Source organism: Gobio gobio, assembly GCF_949357685.1.
Source record: "Gobio gobio genome assembly, chromosome: 17".
In the NCBI taxonomy this organism is placed as follows: Eukaryota; Metazoa; Chordata; class Actinopteri; order Cypriniformes; family Gobionidae; genus Gobio; species Gobio gobio.
In genome coordinates this window covers 50,671,647-50,696,351 of record NC_137110.1, presented here as the reverse complement: position 1 = coordinate 50,696,351, position 24,705 = coordinate 50,671,647, and the positions used below count along the sequence as shown (strand labels likewise).

The 24,705-nt window shown below is 43.4% G+C and overlaps 1 protein-coding gene across 1 annotated transcript in view; it reads right to left on the bottom strand.

Annotated features, from left to right (window-relative positions):
* helz2a (helicase with zinc finger 2a) overlaps positions 1-24,705 on the bottom strand; it is a 43,218-nt gene that overhangs the window by 6,606 nt on the left and 11,907 nt on the right. Inside the window, exons 6-18 of the mRNA XM_079841697.1 lie at positions 17,742-17,862; positions 17,270-17,663; positions 15,542-16,183; positions 12,275-13,067; positions 12,110-12,185; positions 8,138-11,600; positions 7,125-7,213; positions 4,967-5,110; positions 4,738-4,878; positions 4,314-4,458; positions 2,347-2,463; positions 2,032-2,224; positions 83-217 (exon numbers count right to left, since the gene is read on the bottom strand). Of these exons, the coding sequence (XP_079697823.1) occupies positions 83-217; positions 2,032-2,224; positions 2,347-2,463; positions 4,314-4,458; positions 4,738-4,878; positions 4,967-5,110; positions 7,125-7,213; positions 8,138-11,600; positions 12,110-12,185; positions 12,275-13,067; positions 15,542-16,183; positions 17,270-17,663; positions 17,742-17,862 (6,453 nt within the window). The remainder of the gene's footprint in view (positions 1-82; positions 218-2,031; positions 2,225-2,346; positions 2,464-4,313; positions 4,459-4,737; positions 4,879-4,966; positions 5,111-7,124; positions 7,214-8,137; positions 11,601-12,109; positions 12,186-12,274; positions 13,068-15,541; positions 16,184-17,269; positions 17,664-17,741; positions 17,863-24,705) is intronic.

Sequence of the window (24,705 nt, the reverse complement as noted above, 5' to 3'; positions counted from 1 at the left end):
ATCAAAAGCAAAGAAACAACAACTGACAGAACTTTGTAGATCACAAATACAGTGTTAAAACTATATTCTGATAGTTTATTACCATTCTGTACTGAGTGTCAAGCATGAGTGCTTTCTCCATGTAACGTTCGAAAAGAGATTTGCTCATTCCCAATCGCTCCACCACTTCACAGTGGACTACAGGTTGCAGCTGCTTATGATCGCCCAGAAGAACAACCTACAACAAGAAATTAGTAGAATTAGAACCCAAAAGTGGACTCAACTACAGTAATGTATGTTCTAGTCAATGCAAACATACTGAAAATTGAAAATAGTGTTTATTTTTTAACATTTTAAAACATGTTTTGTCCCTTATCTAATGAATCAGTGTCCTATGTCATAGGGTTTGATGCTTAATGATGAAAACGCATATATGTGAACAAGGGATGCGCGATATATCGGCCACCATATCGGTATCGGCCGATATATGTTCAGGTTTAATGTTATCGGTTTGATACGAAAATTTGGCTGATATATATAAAATCCAATAAATAATACATAATTTCCTTCAGCTACAGATGCGCACTGTTCACCATGATGGGTATGAATTGCTTGAAATATGATTGAAATCACTTCAAAAAGGAAAATACAGTTTTCAGCGCAAGTCTGTCATATAGACTACATCATAATTGTGTGTTTGGGACATGGATTATAATGCTGAGACTTTAGTTTTTTTAATCAAGCTCTCAAAAATTACATAAAAATTTGGATTTAGATTTATCGGCCAATATATCGGTTATCGGCTTTCATATATAAAGAATTATCGGTTATCGGTATCGACCAAAATGTTCATATCGGTGCATCCCTAAAAATTATCCATATTACCCATGTGAATGTTAAATGTTTTTGTCATTAATTCCTCACTTTCATGTCATTCCAAACCTGCCGCAAGAGCTAGCCAATGGTGAGCCGGCATTCTGATGTAGAACTAGGAAGCTCTTGTCTTGCTATCAACCAGACCAAGCTCAATTTAAGATTGAACATTGGTCTGGGGAGTCTGCATTTTCTACTGCACAAGAGGCGTGATCAACGAGCATAATTCAAATGACTCTGTACGCATTCTGCGTATAGACATTTGGCGACGCGAATGACACGGCGCGAATTGAGCGTTTGACGCGTGAATCGCACAAGTTGAAAAAAGTTTGGCAGATATTCACGCCGCGTTAACCAATCAGGAGCTTGCTCTAGTAGTGACAACAACGAGGACAAAATCATATGTGGATACCCGGAGCTGTACGATACACCTTCATACTTTATAGAAAAAGGAATAAAAAGGATCTTGCTTGGAAGAAAGTGAGTGAGGAGGTCGGACAATCTGGTAAGTTGTAAAAAAACGCTCTTTGCTCAATTTGAGCTATATATATATTGAGACTACAAGCTAGCTAAAGCCACCAAATTGAGCTAATTCGCCGCATTTTAAAACAGCCCATGTCAGCCATTTCGCAACGAGACGAGCCGCTGGCAGAAGCCCCTCCCATTACGTGAATTCACGTCTGTTATGGAGTGAATTTCATGCGCGAATGAAGCGAGTAAACTTATAATGTTCAAGCGTCCAACTACACGCGAATAGCGCGATTTGTTCGCGCAAGTCGCGTCTGGTATGAACGCACAGTAAGGAAGCTCTGCACTGTATTTACAACGTAAATCGCGTAGGAGACTGGCATTGTTGAATTAAGTCGTTATTTTTGTTTGTTTTTTCCGCACAAAAAGTATTCTCGATGCTTCATAACATTAAGGTTGAATCACTGGAGTCACATGACTATTTTAACGATGTCTTTACTGCCTTTCTGGGCCTTGGAAGTGATAATTGAATTGCTGTCTGTGTAGGGGTCAAAAATATCTTAATTTGTTAATTTGTGTTCCAAAGATGAACGAAAGTCTTACAGGTTTGGACATGAAGGTTAGGAATTAAGAATTTTAATTTTTGGGTGCACTGACCCTTTAATGTGTGTTATTTACTTTTTGTCTAAAAAGAAGAGTTTGGAGTCGTACCTGCTCAGGCTTATGAGCCACCAGAGGAATAAAGGCTTCAGGTTGAGTTGCCATGGCACATTCATCAATGATGATCTGTTTTAAGTCGAGGGTTTCAGCTAAGGCAGGGTGTGAGGCTGCAGTGCAAGTGCACAAGATGACGTCGTGCTGCAATAATTCGTGCTTTCGGGCATTTTTGAGGGTTTCTCTGTAGCTTTAAAACAAAAAAAGTTTTGCAACTCGTGAGGTTTAAATTAGCTTTTCATTTCTGAGAGATTGTGTCCAAACTATTTCCAACAAACGAGAAACAATTTGTATTTATTAAGCCACACATACAGTTTTTTTTCTTCAGCAGTGAGTTGATCTCCTCTTCCAATTTTCAAATCAAATGCTTGTATTTGAGTGGAATATCTGTTGCCAGGCTTTCGAATCAGGTGGTGTAAAGCAATGGAACTAATAAAAGAAAAACAATAAACATCTGTTAATGGAAAGGTGTTCTCACACACACACACACACACACACACACACACACACACACACACACACACACACACACACACACACACACACACACATACACACACACACACACACACACACACACACACACACACACACACACACACACACACACAGACACACACACACACACACACACACACACACACACACACACACACACACACACACACACACACACACACAGACACACACACACACACACACACACAGACACACACACACACACACACACACACACACACACACACACACACACACACACACACACACACACACACACACACAGACACACACACACACACACACACACACACACACACACACACAGACACACAGACACACAGACACACACACACACACACACACACACACACACACACACACACACACACACACACACACACACACACACACACACACGTCCCAAAGATATAATGATTTTTATATTGTACAAACAAACTGTATATTCTCTCCCCTTACACTAACCCTTCCTCCTAAACCTACCCATCAAAAAAAAAAAACTGAAGCCGTTTCCACCGAAATTACCCGGAACAATTTTAGGGCCCTATAAAATTAACATTTTATTTTTTCCCAAATTCCGTTTTTTTCCGTTTTAAATTTCTGCTTATTCCGTTTTTTTCCGTTTTAATTTTTGCCAATTCCTTTTTTTCCGTAAAATTTTTTTGGGAATTCAGTTTTTTTTACCCTTAACTGTTTTTTTAGTCGTACAAAGAGTGTGCTTTTAATGTTAATATAATAGAACATAAAACATAAAATAGGAAGGACCTTAAATTTATTGAGGTAACAAACATCACATTTACTCGGTACTTTTCAGGACAAACACTGCACTCTAAGTACTTCAAGTCACAACAAAATATTAGAAATATTATAAAATATTATATTATTAAAAAAACGAATTAATCAAAATGTTCTGTAATTAATCATGATTAATGGAAAGGTGTTCTCACACACACACACACACACACACACACACACACACACACACACACACACACACACACACACACACACACACACACACACACACACACACACACACACACACACGCACACACACGCACACGTCCCAAAGATATAATGATTTTTATATTGTACAAACAAACTGTATATTCTCTCCCCTTACACTAACCCTTCCTCCTAAACCTACCCATCAAAAAAAAAGTCCTGTTTCCATCGAAATTACCCGGAACAATTTTAGGGCCCTATAAAATCTGTTTTATTTTTTCCCAAATTCCGTTTTTTCTGTTTTAATTATTGCCAATTCCTTTTTTTCCGTTTAAATGTTTGGGAAATAAGTTTTTTTTTTACCCTTAACTGTTATTTTAGTCGTAAAAAGAGTGTGCTTTTAATGTTAATATAATAGAAAATAAAATAGGAATGACCTTAAATTTATTGAGGTAACAAACATCACATTTACTCGGTACTTTTCAGGACAAACACTGCACTCTAAGTACTTCAAGTCACAACAAAATATTAGTGCTGTGAATTAATCAACATTTTCTGTAATTAATCATGATTAATGATTAATTATTCGGCTTTAGTATGATTTTCCTCATAGGAACCAAAACAAGGACAGGGATATTTTGCCCTTATAATATAGGGTTTACCAGGACCACACACACACACACACACACACACACACACACACACACACACACACACACACACACACACACACACACACACACACACACACACACACACTGATAGTTAGTATCTACACCCAAATAAGTGATCAACGGACAATATTTGTGGAATACCTGAGTTCTGTGTTTGGTTTTTCTCCTCTTTTAGAATTGCGCGACAGCTTCAGATTGCAACCTGGGTAAGGAAACTCCAACATCTCCATCTGATCACTGTAGACTCGGAGAGGTCTAACGTCTCTTCTAAGTTTTAGGAGATGACCTGCAACACATTTGAATAACCAGTTAGATTTGCAGTGATCATCGGTCAGGTAATGGTCTTTAAAAGTGAATTGTGTAACTCCTGCCTCAGTAGAGGCACCAAATGACCAAATGTCATAAATAATAATTGGCTATATGGAATAGCATACAAGATACTACTATACTGCACTATTTCTGCAATATTTACTGTGTACTTATGTATCATATTCAAAGTTCTGAATGCTCAAATTACTATTACTATTACAAATTACCACATTTTTAAACAATTTGCGAAATTTACCTGCTACAACATCCACAGATTTATTCGAAGGACCACAGTACAGAATAGCTCTCTTCTTCTGTGAACTGGAGGTAGGAAGCTTTTGGATATTCTTGAGCAACCAGTACACAATATGGACACCAACGACCGTTTTTCCAGTCCCTGTGAAAATGCACAGCAATAATATAGCAGGTAAGGACTGCAAATTACAATAGCTTTTGTGAAACCAAAGAAGGTCATAAAATCTCACCTGGTGGTCCTTGGATAAGAGTGAATGGGTTGGTCAATGCTTCTCTTATAGCTTTACTTTGACTGTTGTTTAGATGGGAAAACCCAGAAGGGAGATAATTGGCAATCTCAAATCTGGCTGGGTTCTGCTCCGGAATTTGCCATCCTTTGAGGAGATATATAGTGTTAAACAACATTAAACAACATTTGAAGAGATTTTGAAAAGAAAATGGCTGGTACTGTAAGTCACAATAGTTTGAAAGTAGAGTTTGAAATATAGATATCAATCAAACTTTATTTATAAAGCACTTCAAAACAACCAAAGTGCTGTACAGCAAAAAATCCATAACTCATAATACATAAAATCATGAGCGTCGGAGCCATTGTATGTTTACCACTTTTTACGATGAATGATATTGGACCTTGTGATTATCGTCTCTAATTCAGCACACGTCTGTTTACCTACCCCTAACCGATAAACACGTATTATTAAACACGTTAGACGCTTTATTTCCACTTTTATAATATTTTCTTCATTTTAATTGAAAATAAATGTCTTTTTGATTTCATATGTGGTGGGAAAAGGGAGTGGAGTGAGTTCTGCAAAAGGCGGATTCCAACCGCGGGTCGATTTTTGCGTCAAAACTTGTTGCCATGCGTCTTACCCCTACACTATTGCCACTCTCAATGATAAGGTGATTTCCGTAATCTTGTCTTGTCCAACCAGACGTTTAGCAAACAAGGCGATATATTTGTACTTAAAGGGTTAGTTCACCCAAAAATGAAAATTCTGTCATTAATTACTTCCCCTCATGTGGTTGGACACCCGTCAGACCTCCGTTCATCTTCAGACACAAATGAAGATATTTTAGTGTAAATCTGATGCTCTGAAAGGCCTCCATTGGCTCAATGCACTTTACACTCTCAAGACCCTTAAAAGCTACTAAAGACGTCGTTACAAAGTCCATCTCACTACAGTGGCTCTACAATAACTTTATGAAGACGAGAATAGTTTTTGTGCGCAAAAAAACCCTAAATAACGACTTATATAGTGATGACGATTTCAAAACACGGCCTCATGAAGCTTCGAAGCGTTATGAATCAGTGAGTCGATTCAGCGGTTTGAATCGCCAAATTTCAGCAGTTTGGCGGTTTGACACGAGATCCGAATCATGAATCGACTCACTGATTCATAACGCTTCGAAGCTTCATGAGGCCGTGTTTTGAAATCGTCATCACTATATAAGTCGTTATTTAGGGTTTTTTTGCGCACAAAAACTATTGTCGCCGATTCATAAAGTTATTGTAGAGCCGCTGTAGTGAGATGGACTTTGTAACTTTAGTCTTTAGTGTCTTTTAAGGGTCTTGAGAGTGTAAAGTGCATTGTGCCAATGGAGGCCTTTCAGAGCCATCAGATTTCAACTAAGGTCTAGGTCTTACGGGTGTCGAACGACATGAGGGTAAGTAATTAATGACAGAATTTTCATTTTTGGGTGAACTAACCCTTTAACGTCAGAATCAATTTTAACCCCTAAGTTTGCGATGGTTGGCTTGATGTGTTTGGCCAATGCACCCAATTCAACAGGAAGGGTCCTAGTGGTACCACCGAAAACCATCTTAAAGGACAACTCCGGTGAAAAATGAACCTAGGGGTAATTACATGCAAACCGAAGCATTGAGAACTGTAAGTGTACAAACAGTTTAATAAGAAGATACTTTATAAAGACAGAACATTACGTGTATACAGACAGGAGCCATCTTGAAAAACAGTCTCGACGAATCAAGCCTCGAACGCTGAACTTAATTCCTATCGACCAGCTCACTTAGCACAGCGTTCGTGGCTCGATTCGTCGAGACTGTTTTTCAAGATGGCTCCTGTCTGTATACACGTAATGTTCTGTCTTTATAAAGTATCTTCTTATTCTATGCCCCATAGACTAGCATTTTAAGCTAATCTGTTTTTAGAGATAAAACTCTTTATATTCGATTTTCATGAAAACGCATCCCAGAGAACGATCTACTTGGTAACCATGTGTTAATTACCCCTAGGTTCATTTTTCCCCTGAGTTGTCCTCTAACTTAAAAAATTAAGAGACATCCAGGCCTTTATGGTGCAAGACACTATGTAAGATGTTACAAATATGATGTGCAAGATGTTGCAAAGAGGCATTCTGTAGTACCTCCTCCGGAGTTGATTTTCCTGCCCATGGCAATCGTTTTCACAAGGGGATTAGCTTGGGTTAGTTTGTTAATTGCATTCTCTTTGCGCCTGTAAAATTAAAAAGCATAATGAAACTTGCATGTTTGAAGATGTGCTCATAATCTAAGGACATACATTAAAGGGATAGTTCACCCAAAAATGAAAATTAGCCCATAATTTACTCACCCCCAAGTCATCCTAGGTGTATATGACATTCTTGTTTCAGACGAATAAAATCTGAGTTATATTACAAAAGTCCAGGCTAATCCAAGCATTAGAATTTGATTCATAGTTGCTCTGTTTTTGAAGTCCATAAAAAGTGCATCTGTCCGTCATATAACTGCTCCACGCGGCTCTGGGGTGTTAATAAAGGCCTTCTGAAGCGAATCGACGCGTTTGTGTAAGAAAAATATTAATATTTAAAACTATCAAGTAAACTTTCGACCAACCGCCTTCCATGGAAAAGTGTTGAATGTTGAAAGTGAAACTCAAGATGCGTACGTGACGTCTGACGAGCGGACCTGGTCGCGTTAGTCTTTCGTTCGGCAGGGGAACTTTCAACACTTTTTCCATAAATTGAACACGGAAGGCGGTCGGCCGAAAGTTTACTTGATAAAGTTTTAAATATGGATATTTTTCTTACACAAACGCGTCGATTCGCTTCAGAAGGCCTTTATTAACACCCCAGAGCCGCGTGGAGCAGTTATATGACGGACAGATGCACTTTTTATGGACTTCAAAAACTTCAAAAACAGGGCAACTATGAATCCAATTCTAATGCTTGGATTAGCCTGGAGATTTGTAATATTTTGTTTTATTCGTCTGAAAGAAGAATGTCATATACACCTAGGATGACTTGAGGGTGAGTAAATTATGGGCTAATTTTTATATTTGGGTGAACTATCCCTTTAAACTATACCATGTATATATATACTCAAAAGAGTAGCTTTTAAAATGAATCTGTATTTTAGAATATATGATTTGTAGTCTTACACATCTGGCAGAAGCTTTGGAATCAGCTCTAGAGTAAACCTCGTCCTCTCGCAGAATATCGCATCTGGAGTATTTGTCATGGGCATGTGGTTAATCAGAAAATCAATTCGTAAAGTCTTTGGTTCTTTGGAGTCTATTTCTTCAACTTCTGTAATTATGCCATGGGCCACCCATGTGATAGAAGGGATATCCATGAGAGCTGTGCACTCTGTGTTTTCCACAAAGGGACCACTCTGACGTTGGAGAATCCTAGTTCGGATGCAGAGGAAACTGTTCCTCAGATCGCATTCAATAGACCACTGAGATTTCTTGTCAAGTGGGAGGAGGAAACAACCTTTGAGCTTTTTTTGAGGAGCGGCTTCCCATTTCAAGGCAACATCTTCAATAAGAATGCTCTCATTTTCAGCCACCGAATTGGAGGCGGACTCCATTTCGCACAGAGGTTTCCATATCTCCTGATACTCCATGTATGTCTTGTATGAATCCCTTGATGAGTGGAGCGCATATTTTGAAAAACACTTGATTGCATCTTTCACGTGCTCCAAGCAAATCTCAAATTTTGGATGCACCACAAACAGCTGAATTGCTGGTGTCAGTAATCCTCGAGCTGTGGCTTGACCTAGCTGCACTTCGACTGCCTCACCTTGCTTTATTCTCAGCGACAATTCGGCATAATGCTCAGCGTGCATGGGATCCGAATTTTCTGAACCTGTTGAGTTTCTCAGTCTTCCCTGGAATTGTCTTGTTTGGACTCTTGAGCTAACATCAAGCTCCTCAATCAGGGGAATCATCATGTCCCATTTTTCTTCTCTAACAGCAGCTGCTAGGCATTTCCAGGTCTTCGCAGGGACATAGGCCATGACTGAGTTTGGATTTTGTTTTTTGACCTCAGCAAGGATGTGAGGATTGGTGAATGAATATATCCGTCGCACCCATTTCAAGATTACGCATTTGTTTGTTTCATCAAACTCTGGTTGCTCTGCCAGCTGAAGATCCCTGTACATAATGTCCAAGTTCTCTGATATAGAGTCTGAGTGAAGTGGGAAGGATACTCTGAAGTTCGTCCCAGACGGATTGAGCTCCACAATGTATGCCACCTTCCTTTCACTTTGGGTCGACAGTTTTAATGCAAAATGTAGAGCAATCGCTTTCCTCTCATATGCTGACTGTTGGTCATTTTTCCGGGAAAATTCCATACAAGACAGGTTAATGTCCTGAGCCGTGTACCTATTCTTTGTCTTGTCGATCACAGAATGAAGAAGGCGCTGCACAATAACATCTAAGTATCGGCGGACTGGAGATGAGGCCCATGTATAGCTGTCAAGATCTAAATCATAGTGCCCGATTCTTGAGACATGTGTCGAGTTTGAGCGCAGAACGCATGCTTTGTGAAACAGTCTCCTAAATGCAATAGCAAAAGGGAGAAGTTGGGGGTGAATGTCATCAGTTGCAACAAAGTCAATTAATTTGTAGATATTTTTCTGCTCTGCTGCTGTCTTCAGGCATCTCAGAAGTGATTTTAATATAGGGAAGCTTTCAGAATCAGAAAGGTCAGCCTGAGGGTTTGGATAGGCTGTGTGATTGATCAAACCGTTGTTAATCACGTTTTCACGAGCTCGACTTGAGAAGTGAACAGACAGCGGAATCAAGGAGGCATTTTTGTCAAAAAGGTCAGTAAGCTTTTCCCTTTTCGGGCCGTCCTGACATCTCAGTGGAGTTATGCTCCTTGTTGTTTCATCAAACAGAAGGCGTTCAGCAACCGTGTGGTTAAACATGACCATCAGCTCTTCCACCATTTGGTGAGATCGTCTTCTCCCGAGGGTTACGTCCTCATCTGGCCGTTTGTAGCACCAGCTTTCCTGTCTCCTGTATCTCCTGTGAACTTCAGCAAATGTCCATGCTTTCACAAGGCAGCTTTCAAGCGGGTCAGAATGCTGACCATTTTTTTCAAAGATGTCTTCCACTTCATCATAGGAAAACTTCCTCTTGGAGTGAATGATAGACTTGCAAATGAGTCTTCTCTTTATCTGGTTTGTCTTTGCATCTACTTGTATTATCAATGAGATGGCTCGTCTGTCATGGTTAGGGATTAAACTGAAGAAATTGGCACTCAACTCTTCAGGGAACATGTGTATTGGCTCCCTCCCACGACGATAGAATGTAGTGCACAGCTGTCTTGCATATTTGTCCAGTTCACTGTCTTTAGCCACAAAGCTTGCAACATCAGAAATGTGAACTCCTATTTCATAGAACTCACCGAAATCCTGTACACTGATTGCATCATCAAGGTCTTGTGAATGGGCAGGGTCAATGGTGAATGTTGGGAGCGTGCGGAAATCTTTTCGTCCATCTTCAGATAAACTGAGACCTTGAAAGTCTTGCATCTGTTTTTTCGAAGATGAAGAAAGTGTCCTCCTCAACTTGTACTCTATGCTGAGTACATTCAATCCATCATCTAAAGTTGTTATGGTTGGAAACACTCCCACAACAATCCCTAAGGGATATTTGGAATCCTTTCTCCACTTAAGGACTTTGACAACAAAGATATTTTTTCTGTGTGCCTCTTCATTGATTTTGATGAATTTCTCTACTCTGAGGCTCTCAGGATTTCTTACAGCGATGTGGTATGGCTTGTCTTTCCAAAATGGCGTGTAGATTTTGGAGATGCATTTGTTTATAGGTGTCATCACTTGACTGTCATACCTTTCAAGGGTGCAGACAAATTCTTTGACAGTATCCGGACTTTCAAGGACTTTGATTACTTTCCCAATAGGGTGATCTGATTTCTCACTCAGGATCTCCACTGCTACTTTGTCTCCAGTGAATGCCTGTCCGATATTCTTTCTACCCTTGATATCGATTCTTAGATTGGGCTCATCAAGTGGTATTGCATAACCACGGTCAAAATTCTCTTTGACCATCTCACAGTGTTTGTGTATGGTAGAGCTACTAAACATTTGTTCTTCCTCAACTTCTGTTATTTGGTTTTGAATACTACTGACAACTTGCTCATTTTGAAAAACTGGAAACAAGCCTTCCTCCGTCACATCAACATTGATGTCTTTGCTCTCATCAAGAAGCTCTTGAAGTATCGGGTCTTCTGCGTCTGGTATTTCAGATGTAGTTGAGTCACTATCGCTGCTTTCTTCATCCTCACTTCGGCAGAGCTCAGATATCTCAAGGAGATCTTGTTTCAAAGAATCCAAGCTAAAGTCATGGGCACTTCCATTCTTGATGCAGTACTCGATGTAAGATCTCCATAGTCTCCAGCACATGCCGAACTGGTCGCAAGAAAGTGCCGCTGCATCTCCAACAACAATTATTTGGGATTGGGCTCTTGTCATAACAGTATTCAACACTCGCATGTCATTGAAAAATTCAAGACAGGTTTGGTCTGTCTCCGTCTCCAATAGGCTGTCCTTGGTGTGCACAGTGGAAACTACAATGACTCTGAATTGTTTTCCTGCAAAGTATGGGAAAAGGCAGTATGCTCTTTGAATCATAGCCATGAATACTAGTATGTTTGGCATAGCATTACATTTGAGTACTGCATCACACTGCAAAAAATTCTTACTTAGTATTTTTGTCTTGTTTCTGGTCCAAACATCTAAAAATTCTCAAAACAAGAAGCATTTACCAGCCAAATAAAAATGATTGTCTTATTTTGGGGGGAAATAACTCAAAATTAAGGGAGTATTTGCTTAAAATTAGCAAAATAATCTGCCAATGGGGTAAGCAAAATAATCTTGTTTTCTGTTTGAATTAAGTTTATTTTTCTTACCCCATTGGCAGATTATTGTGCTAATTTTAAGCAAAAACTCCCTTAATTTTGAGTTATTTCCCCCCAAATCAAGACAACAACTTTTGCTTGTCTAGTAAAAGCTTCTTAAATGTAAGATTTTTTAGATATTTGGACTGAAAACAAGACAAAAATACTAAGTAAGAAAAGCATTTTTTGCAGTGCATCCTTACCTTGCACATTTTCGGCATTCTCCACAGTGAAACGGGGCAGTCTAAGCTGACGCAGTCTATGCCGTATTTCAAACACCTGAAAAACAAAAGCATCTGGTATAAACACACTGACAGAAATTTGATGAATTAGCATTGGTAAATTGGTGATAGCAATATGTTTGATACCTGTCTGCCTTGAGAAAGGACACAGACTGATTCTGGATCTTTATCACCCCACTCCTTTGGCCATTCCTCCATTATTCGTTGCACAATGTCAACAACACTCAGAATTTGTTCTGGATTGAACCAGGACATGCTTGTTAAATCCAAACAACATTCTCCTCTTACATGACGGAACTGCAAGGCATGCTGGAGTGGATGAGGAGGCACATCTCCTTTAGCCTTGATCACATCACTCTTTCCCACATAAAAATGTGTTGAGACAAAATCCACGATGTCCTTTGTGGAACGGTAGTTTTCATTGAAAATGATTCGGCTTTGTTTGGCAGCACTGCTGTTTTCAGCTTGGTAGTGATAGAAGAGGCGATTGAGCATGGTATGTTCTGAGAATTTGTCTCGTCTCACAGAGAAGAGCTTGGGTCCCATCTGCATGTGATCTCCTGCTAAAACAACACGTGTACTTTTACCAGCCAAGCCCAATGCCATAAGAGCCTCACACTCCAACATCTGAGAAGCTTCATCAATCAGAACGTGGCTGAAGTAGTTTTCAGGGAGCTTCATGTCATGGAAGAAACGGGCCAGTGCAGTTGTTGTTATGATTATTCTTGTGGAATCTAGTACAGCTTTATCGGGAAACTCAAATTGATTGCCGCTTCTGGATATATGGCAGTACTGTAGAGTGATAGGATCAGTGGATCTGAGATTGCTTTCCATTGCCTTGATTCTCAACGGTTTGGCTTCACGATCAACAGTTGTTACATATTCATGGAAATGGCCTCTTATGTAAAGATCAGCTGAACTGCATTGGGGAAAAAATAGATAAATATTAGTAGCTGGTAGCATTAAACATTTAAAACAATGCATTTGGCAGACCTTGGGGACATTGCCTTCAAGGCATTCATTTCATCAGCTTATGAATTCCCTGGGAATTTAACCTATAACCTCAGCATTGCTTGCGCCATACTCTACTGTTTGAGTTCAAGGAAAGCAAATGTATTTTAAACAAATGTATATGAAAGGTCAATGCCCTGTTGAGAAGACTAAAGATATGTTGTGTTTTGGATGTTGGCGTGCCAGTGTCTCCACAAGGATTTTTAACCATGCAGGGGCCGGATTCACGAAAATCTTCTTAAGAAAGAGAGGGTTTGTGTGCACATGTGTTTTAAATGCAATTACAAAGCAATTAATTGGTTTTGTTTAACTCTGAAACATTTTTCAAGGTGTGTTGTGGTAAAAATAGCTACGGGTAGAGCCAGTTGATTGCCGAGTGCAACCATTCTATGTTATCAACCTAGAAGGCAAACAAAATTGCGCCGCCCATTGTCCAAATTTATAATGGATTTTTTAAATAACGTAGATCTTTCATGGGTTTTCTACTACATATTTCAGTAAGAGACATCATTTATGTTATATTAAGCCATACAAGTCTTAACACCATGGGATCCCTTTAAGATAAATTCTAAGAAGTTTGTAAGAATGTTCCTAAGTGCAGTTCTTGAAAAATTCTTAAGAAGTTCTCAAATATTTTCTTAAGAACATCTTAATTTTTACCTTAAGAAGAAAATAAAAGGGGTTATTTTATTGAAAGGTATTACTGAAGACTCGCTGAATGAAAAACACAGCAAAGCCCGTCTTTTTTTGCGCTTCCTACAGATTACCGTAGATATCATTATATTACCATTTTCGTCGTGACTGGCTTGACGGGAGTTAATCACTCAATGACGTGTTTTTAATGTGGCGTGTCTGTAAAATCGTTATTTTATAAGAGCCGTTTATCAAGAAAGCTGCTCGGGTACCAAAGATCGGCCGTTATATCTACACAAGACGAATCATATCTCAGAGACATCCGAGCCAGCGGCAGACGTCAGAAGGACTAGCCGAGGAAAGGCTGCTCTCTGCGGGGTTAATGAGCGATGAACACCCGGTGATCGCCTGGAGCTCACAACTCCGAAAACAGCAGATAAAATTGTAAAATAGGCGCTCTCTTTATAAATAAACCACAGATTTAATCTTTAAACAAGTACATTCTCGCCTGAAAAAGTCTTTGTGACACATTAATAGTAGTATGTTTAAATTAAGCGTCCACTATTGACGCTTGCTGGGTGGTGCGAGCTGGTTGCTGGTTTTATACTCGTCCATATGGTACTATTATTAGTTATAAATATTATATTTAGCCAGCTACTGATATGTTGTAATGCTTACTATTTGAAACAACCCAATAAATTCGTTAAACATCTAACATTTGGGTATTTAAGATAGGTTGGAGGTTATCCTGACTTTAAGAAGTTATTTACGATGATTTTAAAGAACCTTCTTTTCGTGAATATGAATACTTCTTCAATTTTATCTTAATGCTGCGTTCACACCAAACGCGAATAGAGCGTCTGGCGCGAGGGATTTCAATGTTAAGTCAATGGAAAGGCATGTTGATCCCGCGGCGCGGAAGGCGCGTTTTGCACGGCGCGAAAGACGCGAATTGGACGCGAATTGAGCGTCTTGCGCGATACGCGTGTTACATGCGATTTGGTGCTTTTGTGCATTCACGCGTTTGAAGCGAATTCGCGTCTGACGCCCGAGTTGAAAAATTTGAACTTTGGCGTCAATTCGCGCCGCGTTAACCAATCAGGAGCCTGCTCGCTGCGGTCACGTGGTGAAGTGACGTGATGAGAAACCCCTCATAATTTAAAAATACTACTATTGTGTCACAAAATGTAGTTTTAAGACTTTTTCAGGCGAGAATGTACTTGTTTAAAGATTAAATCTGTGGTTTATTTATAAAGAGAGCGCCTATTTTGCAATTTTATCTGCTGTTTTCGGAGAAAATGAAAAGAGGCAGAGTGGTGTTTTATGACATATTTCTCCTGGAGCGCCTTGAACGCACATCTATTTCGCTTCAAACGCTCGATATCTACATGCGTCCAATTCGCCGCGGACGCGCGAATGGATTCAAAATGTTCCCGCGTCAAACTAGACGCGGTAGATGCGATTTTGACGCTCTATTCGCGTTTGGTATGAACGCAGCATAAGAACAATCATAAGAAACATTCGTAAGAAAAGTTTTTGGGAATACAAAATATTCTTATTTTTTCTTAAGTTAGAAAATAAGGAGAAATTGTCAGTTAAGAATAATTTTATTCTTAAGAATGTTTTGTGAATCCGGCCCCTGGTCCTCAAGATAGGCCAGAACCAAACAAGCAATAATTTTAAGTTATTCTGAGCTGGTTGTTTCAGCAAGTTGACCAACAAAAGTGCCACAGAATTGTGATGCCTTACCTGTTTGTGTGTGTGCAAATCAGGATTTTGTTCTGCGGTTGTTGCACAAGAGCCTGGGCCATCTTTGCAAGGGTTCGAGTTTTCCCTGTTCCAAAAGGTCCATAAATCAGCAACGGTGGGATACTGCTTTTGTTGTCTGTTACACCCAGGACAAAGTTCATTGCTGCTTGCTGCTTCTCATTTAATTCTTGTGCATCTGACTGGCAAGAAATACACAAGTTGCTGTTTTTCAGATCAGGCAAAACCTTGTCCAAGTCGGAGAGATCATCAATGGCCTTGTGCATCTCGCAAAACCATAGACGGTTTATTTGGAACTGGACTTCCATCTCACAATCCTCTCCATTCTGGAGATTAAGATCAATGCAGCAGTGTTTTGAAAGCTGTAGATGTACTTGTGTATCAGTGGTTGTGTCCTTCAGAAATTCTGCCTCATAAATAGGCCCAAGGTAATTATTGTTTTTCACCAAACGAACAAGAGTTCGGATAGCATGTCTTTTCACGATGAAACCTTGAGGGGCATCAGGAGTGAGTGGGTGAGACATGGGCACAGCAGCAAAAAGTTCCCCCGGATAAGCCCATTTCATTCCAAACATGTCATCAGACAGGTGATTTTTCAACTGCACAATCCCTCGCAGATTCAGCCTGAAAATATTTTGGAACAAGTCGTTATAAACCCCAATAGTCAAATATTGGATTTAGACCTAAACATGTATTAGGGATGCACGATATTGGATTTTTGCCGATATCCGATATGCCGATATTTTTCAACTAATTTTGGCCGATGCCGATATCGATATCGATACCGATATATGTTTATTTTTTCCCTTTGTTTGGAAACCACCATTTTGAGCAAAAAAACTTTTTTTTTTTTTCATTCTGGTTTCAGATTTCTGAGGTCTCCTTACTAAAAGGACACTTGTTAAAGATAAATAAATGTTAATAAAGTTATTTTTATAATAAGAGTATATTAAAAGCGCTGAAAATAATAACAATAATAATAATTTTTCAACCCAGACAGATGCAGTTGTAATCTAAATATTTTATTTTTAGATTTAATGTTTGTGCACATGGCATGGGATCAGTTGATGCTGTATTTAGCTTCAGATAAAAACATTCACAGTTATTTTAGAGCTCCTTGGATTATTTTTCATCATCAATTTCATAAAATTTTATTACAGATTAATAAACTGTATGTAAAAGTATTTAATTTACAAGTGCCATGCTTTGACTTCATTACTGCTTTATTTATTCAGATAAAGAAGTAACTTCTATTTATTTGTGTATTCTAATTTTCATTCACTATTACTGTAACAACATTGCCCCCACTAAATAGGCTATATATAATATTTTACAGGACGGGCACTAGGACCTGGAGGAGCTTCAGAGTGGGGAGACGCGATTGGGCTTGTTTTGGGCTAGTTTTGTTGTGAAAACCTGGCAATCCTGCGTTGATTCACAAATTCAAGGCAGCATTTAAAAACTGTCAATATAAATCACCATACATGCTTGTTTTCACTTGAAGAATGACACGGCTGACGTGATCTTATCGCTATAGAAGTCCTTGCACACGTGAGTTATTGCAGGCGCATATCAACACGTTATCATATCGGCATAATTTTTTCATATCGGCCGATGCCGATTTTTATATTTTAAGCGTTTATCGGCCAATTCCGATGTCGTGCCGATAATATTGTGCATCCCGAACATGTATATATATATATACTGTACCTGGCAAGCAGTTCCCCTACTTCCTTTTCCTCCTGGTATAAAAAATTGTGCATGCTCTGTTTGTAATTCCCACGGTTAATCAAACTATTTGATTGGCATTTCGTGACGAGCGGGTATCTGTTCAGCAGCTCTTCCTGTGCCGGATCTCTTTCAACAAAAGGAATGATTTTCCGGCTTTCCTCATTCCAGGGCTCAAGATTCCTGGCAGTCTCTGGTTTTTCTAGCGGAGCTTCAGGTGCTGGACATGCGACTGATGTTCCCTTACGCTCATCCTCCTCTCCAACTCTGACCTTGAGTTTTTGTCGCAGTACGGGTCTCGTATTGAAGTCAAACACTACCCACTGCTCATACAGGCCTGGCTGGTCAGATTGGAAGGACACTGGGATTTCATACTCTGCAGAAACAATTTACAATCAACATTTGAATGTGTTTTTTGAACAGTTCAATAATGAATGAAGCATTCAATCTTCACCTTCACTGTTCTTTTTAAACCAAACACTGGAGGAATATGACAGTTCCTCATGGGGTTTTATGCCGAGGCTGAATTTCGCCCCCTGTTCCCGTTTGAGTAAAGCAATCACTTCTAGATGTTCCTGGAGGGATTTAAGAGTACAAATCAATGTGTAAATGTGGCTGTCCTGCACTACTAACACACTTACAGCTAAAACGTAAAAAAAAAAAATGATATAATCAAAAAGTCGTGACAACATGGATGGTTCACACAAAAATTAAAATTACCCCATGATTTACTCGCCCTCAAGCCATCCTAGTTGTATATGAGTCTTCTTTCAGACGAACACAATCAGAGTTATAGTAAAAAGTATCATTGCTCTTCCAAGCTTTACAATGGTAGTGAACGGCGGCCCTGATTTTAAAGTGTCCAAAAAAGTAGTGATGCACCGATCATGATTTTACATGGCCGATTCCGATTTTTTTCAAGAAAACTGGCCGATTCCGATACCGATTTCCGATTTTTTTTTTTTACACAATAAAGTAATGAAAGTATACATGAACAAGATGTTTATTTGGTATTTAACAGGCTAAATTGGCTTTTGGCTAATGAAAACAAGTCCGCAATCTGAAATTAACAGGAAATTGGTTTGGAAATTTAAAGGCTGAAAGGTGAAATTAAAGGCAACAACTGCATATTCTGCAATACAAACAAAGATGTTACTTAAATCAGTATTTGTTTTTAAATTCAGTGTAAAGAAAAAAAGTCTTTACCAGTGAAATTCAATAAAACCAAAGTATATAATTTTTCCAAAATGTTAAATCAAATAATGTTTAGTGCAACGAAAAAACTAAGATGCTACAGCAGGTGCTTTTTAAATCAAATTAAGTCAATGTAATTTTAAGGTAAAATAAAAGGTAACACTTTAGAATAATGGTCATTAGTTAATGTATTAACTAACATGAACTAACTATGAGCAGTACATTTGTTACTGTATTTGTCCATCTTTGTTAACGTTAGTTAATATAAATACAGCTGTTCATGTTTGTTCACAGTGCATTAACTAATGTTAACAAGATTTTAATAATGCAGTTATCTCTCATTAGTAAATGTTGAAATTAACATTAACTAATAATGAACTGCACTTATAAAGCGTTTATAAATCTTTGTTAATGTTAACTAATGTAGTTAACTAATGTTAACTAATGACTATTATTCTAAAGTGTTACCAAATATAAATGATCGTCCTATAGGCTACAGAACTGATAGTATTTCATTTCTAAAGTGCATGCATGTTCTTCTTTAGGCTACAAAAAGAAGTATTTCGGCTTTTTCACAAGTTAGTCTGTTTCGTTCTCATCCGATCCAACACGTGAGAAGCGGAGCTGAACAAACGCTCACTATCAGGACGCGGAGAGGTGAGCTCGCGCAACTTCAGCTCGCGCAGGAAAGCGGCTCTTCATTCCCTTCAGCGTATCTCGTCTCTTCCCTCAGTTCTCCAGTTTCCGTTTGTAACACACAAGTGACATGTTCGCGAATGATTGCGCTATAGGCGTATGTGCACGCGGGCGCACCGGATAAATCGGCAGAAAAATACAAAGAAACCGGCCGGTTGCCGATCGCGCGCTAGAAGCAAAAACCGTCCGGTTCCGGTTTTTGGCCGGTCAACCGGTGCATCCCTACAAAAAAGTGCATCATAAAAGTAATCCATACAGCTCCAGGGGGTCAATTAAGGCCTTCTGAAGCAAAGCGATGGGTTTTTGTAAAAAATTATCCATATTTAAAAACTTTACGCAAGTCGACTTGTGCCAATAGAGTAACCCCTGACACGATGTAGGAGTATCGCAAGCTACTATAGCTTATACGGCTTTGCAACAAACTCAAGCTCCTCTTCTCTTATATTGAAATTCTCCAATATTTCTCTTTAAACCGGTGTTTTGTTTTGTATCCTCTGCGCTTCTGCGTTCGTCATGTGTCGGGTCAGAGGTCACCCTTTCGCCATAAATCGTCTCGGTTACGTATGGTAACCCTCGTTCCCTGAAGGAGGGAACGGAGACGTACGTCGGTAATAACCGACGAATTGGGATCACTTCAGAGAGCCCCTATCAGCTTCGAGAACTTAAGAACAGGCCAATGAACAATTGGCGTGCGAGATTTGCATCTCGCGCTCCGCCCCGCGCCGCGGGTATACACAGGAAGCGAGAGCATCGCACTGACGTTTTTCACTGAGGAGCCTAACCAGAGACCGGCCAGGCAGTGATGGAAGGAACTGTGGCGACGGGACGTACGTCTCCGTTCCCTCCTTCAGGGAACGAGGGTTACCATACGTAACCGAGACGTTCCCTTTCAGTCGGTCACTACGACGTACGTCGGTAATAACCGACGAATTGGGATCCCTATGGAAAACGCCACAGTTACTACCACTTCCAGCGCCCAGCGAGAGCCCCTCAGACCCCGTTCTGAAGCGGGCGGGAAGATTCACGCCAGAAGAGTCATACTGCTGTTCCGCAAGACCCATTCAGCAGACTTGATTGGATAACGCTGGGAAAGCGTGCCCGAAGGACGCTGCGGGAGCCACATCATGCCCGGAGGGAGTTACCATGTGGAAGAATACGTATGGGCTGGCCGTGGGCAGCACAACATACGGAAGTCCCAGGGGAGGCCCCGGCCTAATGCAGGCGGGGGACGACACCGTACTGAGACGGCAGAGAACTCTGCCAAGGGAAAGACACGAGCTCGCCGTAGGGAGCTGAACCGTGGAGATACACGTATGGGACCGCCGTAGGGGTCACGACATACGGAACCCAGCCTGACACAAGTTCCACCAATGCATACGAGTGCCAGACCTGGCGTCGGACGCTCCGCAACATCCGACTGCCGAGGGGTGCGGAGGACTCAACAGGGTTCGCCAATCCTGGGGAACTCGACTGGAGAAAATAAGCGCACGTATCCGTTCCAGGGGAAGGGAATGGCGCAGCAAGCCGACACTAGAACGGGCACTTCAGTGAAGCTGACTATGGGAAGCGAGCACACGAGAAGCCACCGGCTCTACACGCAGGCTATAAAACCTAGCGAACGTGTTGGGTGTCGCCCAGCCCGCAGCTCTACAAATGTCTGTCAGCGAGGCGCCACGAGCCAGCGCCCAGGAAGAAGCAACACCCCTGGTGGAGTGAGCTCTAACCCCGAGCGGGCAGGGCACGTCTTGGGATTCATACGCCAAGACGATGGCATCCACTATCCAGTGGGCCATCCTCTGCTTGGAGACAGCCTTTCCCTTCTGCTGTCCTCCGTAACAGACGAAGAGCTGCTCTGAGGTCCTGAAGCTTTGCGTTCTGTCCACGTAAGTCCGGAGAGCACGGACGGGACAGAGCAAAGCTAGGGCTGGGTCTGCCTCCTCCGAAGGCAGCGCTTGCAGGCTCACCACTTGGTCCCGGAAGGGAGTAGTGGGAACCTTGGGCACATATCCAGGCCGGGGTCTCAGGGTTACCTGAGAATCACCCGGCCCGAATTCCAGGCACGAATCGTCGACCGAAAATGCCTGCAGGTCCCCTACCCTCTTAACTGAGGCCAATGCAATCAGGAGTACTGTCTTTAGAGACAAGATCTTAAGCTCTACTGACTGTAAAGGCTCGAAGGGCGCCCTCTGAAGTGCGGTCAGCACCAGAGTCAAGTCCCAAGAGGGTATAGAAGAAGGGCGAGGAGGATTTAATCTCCTCGCTCCCCTTAGGAACCTGACGATCAGATCATGCTTGCCTAAGGACTCACCATTAACGAGGTCATGGCTTGCGGCGATGGCGGCAACATATACCTTGAGGGTGGAGGGAGACAGCCTTCTCTCCAACCCGTCTTGAAGAAAAGATAGCACAGATCCGATCGAACATTTCCGGGGGTCTTCTCGGCGAGAAGAGCACCAGTCGACGAACAGGTTCCACTTCAACGCATAAAGCCGTCTCGTAGAGGGGGCTCTGGCGGAAGCGATGGTGTCGACTACCGCTTGCGGTAGGTCACCTAGAACCTCCGCGTCCCGTCCAGGGACCAGACATGGAGTTTCCAGAGGTCTGGACGCGGGTGCCATAGGGTGCCCCGTCTCTGAGACAGAAGGTCCTGCCTCAGAGGAATGGGCCAAGGAGGTGCTGTCGCGAGGAGCACTAGTTCCGGGAACCACGTCCTGTTGGGCCAGTACGGAGCTACCAAGAGGAGTTGCTCCTCGTCCTCCCTGACCTTGCACAGTGTCTGTGCAAGAAGGCTCACTGGGGGAAACGCATATTTGCGCAGAGCCCGGGGCCAGCTGTGTGCCAGTGCATCCGTGCCGAGGGTCCCCTCGGACAGGGAATAGAACAACTGGCAGTGGGTCGTGTCGTGGGCGGCAAACAGATCGATCTGTGCGGCCCCAAAGCGACTCCAAATCAGCTGGACCACCTGGGGGTGGAGTCGCCACTCTCCGGGAAGCACTGGCAACCGTGACAGCTCGTCGGCCGCACGGTTGAGCAGGCCCGGAATGTGGATAGCACGAAGGGACCTCAGATGCTTCTGACTCCACAGGAGGAGATGGCGGGCGAGTTGGGACAAACGGCGGGAGCGTAGACCACCCTGTTTGTTGATGTACGCAACGGCCGTCGTGCTGTCCGTCCGGACCAGAACGTGCTTGTCTTTGAGCGGCCCTTTGAGGCGGCTGAGAGCAAGACGAACTGCCAGCAACTCTAGGCAATTGATATGCCATTGCAGTTGGGGCCCCGTCCACAGACCCGATACTGCAAGCCCGTTGTACGTGGCACCCCACCCCGTGGGTGAGGCATCCGTGGAGACAACATGATGCCTGGACACTTGTTCTAGAGGCACTCCTGCCCGTAGAAACGAAGGGTCCGACCACGGGGGGAGGGTTTGGCGCCATCTCGGCGTCACTTGGACACGGAGGGACCCGCTGTGCCACGCCCATCTCGGGACTCGGTCGTGTAGCCAGTGCTGAAGCGGTCTCATATGGAGCAGCCCTAGCGGCGTTACTGCGGCTGCTGCTGCCATATGCCCCAGGAGCCTCTGAAAATGTTTCAGTGGAACCGCTGTACTGCGTTTGAGCGTACTCAAGCAGCTCAGCACCGACTGGACGCGCTCCTCTGTGAGGCGCGCAGTCATGGCGACCGAGTCGATCTCCATCCCGAGAAAAGAGATCCTCTGTACGGGACAGAGTTTGCTCTTCTCCCAGTTGACCCGAAGACCCAACTGGCTGAGGTGCCGGAGCACCATGTCCCTGTGTTCGCACAACTGCTCCCGCGACTGGGCAAGAATCAGCCAGTCGTCGAGATAGTTGAGGATGCGAACACCACGCTCTCTCATGGGAGCAATGGCCGCCTCCGCGACTTTCGTGAAGACACGGGGCGACAGGGACAACCCGAAGGGTAGGACTTTGTACTGGTATGCCCGTCCGTCGAAAGCAAAGCGTAGAAACGGTCTGTGTCGAGGGAGAATCGAGACATGAAAGTACGCGTCCTTCAGGTCGATCGCTGCAAACCAATCCTGGGGACGGATGCATCTGAAGATGCGTTTCTGGGTTAACATTCGGAACGGCATCCTGTGGAGGGAGCGGTTCAGGTAACGCAGGTCCAGGATCGGTCGTAACCCGCCACCTTTCTTGGGTACAATGAAGTACGGGCTGTAGAACCCGGACTTCATATCGGCTGGAGGGACCGGCTCTATCGCGTCCTTCGCCAATAGGACAGCGATCTCCGCCTGAAGCACAGGGGCGCCCTCCTTCGGTATAGAAGTGAAGTGGACACCCCTGAACTTCGGGGGACGCCGGGCGAACTGAATCGCATAGCCGAGTCTGATGGTGCGGATGATCCAGCGAGACGGGTCGGGGAGCGCTAGCCAGGCCCCCAGAGACCGAGCAAGCGGGACCATCGGCACCACGGACGTACCCGGAGCGGGGCAGCGCAGCGGAACGCAGGGGCCCCAGGACGACATGGGAGTGGTCCGTGCAGGGGTCTGGGTCTGACACACGACCTGCATCCGCTGAGGGGACGGGCGAGCGTGGGGAGGCACTTTGTGTGCGTCCGCACAACCGACGCCCCCTGTTGGCGAGGAGAGAGGTGTCTGAGGGGTACGAGGCATGGTAGCGTCGCATACCGTCAGACGCGCTCTCTTGGCACCCAGAGATGTTAGAAACTGCTCTTTTATTGAAAATTTGGGTGCCACTGGCACTGGGGCCAGTGGCGGAACAGAAAATAAAATGGGGTTCCCCCGGCCCTCCACCGGGGGAAGGAGTGGTGCTGCAGCCATCTCCCGAAGAGCAGTTTCCTCCATCTCTGGGCGGCCCGTCTCAGGGTCTCTTCCGACGGCGCTTGCCACCTGGCTTGGCAGCGGCCTGAGCGGGCTGGACGTTCTTCCCGCGACCGGCTCCACGCCCACGACCGGTGGAAGGCTGCTGCTGGGCTGGGGCGGGAGCGGGGGCGGCCGCAGGAGGACGTCCTCGGCGACGGGCAGGCGGAGGCGCTGCAGCCGGCGGCTGGGTGGAGGCAGCAGCGGGCCGCCGGTGCAGGATATGCTTGATGGCCTCCCTCTGCTTCTGGGCGGCCGAGAACTGCTGGGCGAAATTCTCGACCGCGTCGCCGAACAACCCGGCCGACGATATGGGGGAGTCCAGGAACCGGTTCTTGTCAGTCTCCCTCATGTCGGCCAGGTTGAGCCAGAGATGCCGTTCCTGGACCACTAAGGTGGACATCGCCTGACCCACGGAACGGGCGGTAACTTTCGTCGCCCGGAGGGCGAGGTCCGTCGCCGCCCGGAGCTCCCGGAGGAGCTCTGGGTCAGACCTACCCTCGTGCATGTCCATGAGTGCCTGGGCTTGGTGCACCTGAAGCAACGCCATGGCATGCAAGGCAGACGCGGCCTGTCCGCAGGACCTGTAGGCCTTCGCAGTTAGACTGGACGAAAACCTACAGGCTTTGGACGGGAGACGAGGATCACCACGCCACTCGGAGGCGGTCGCCGG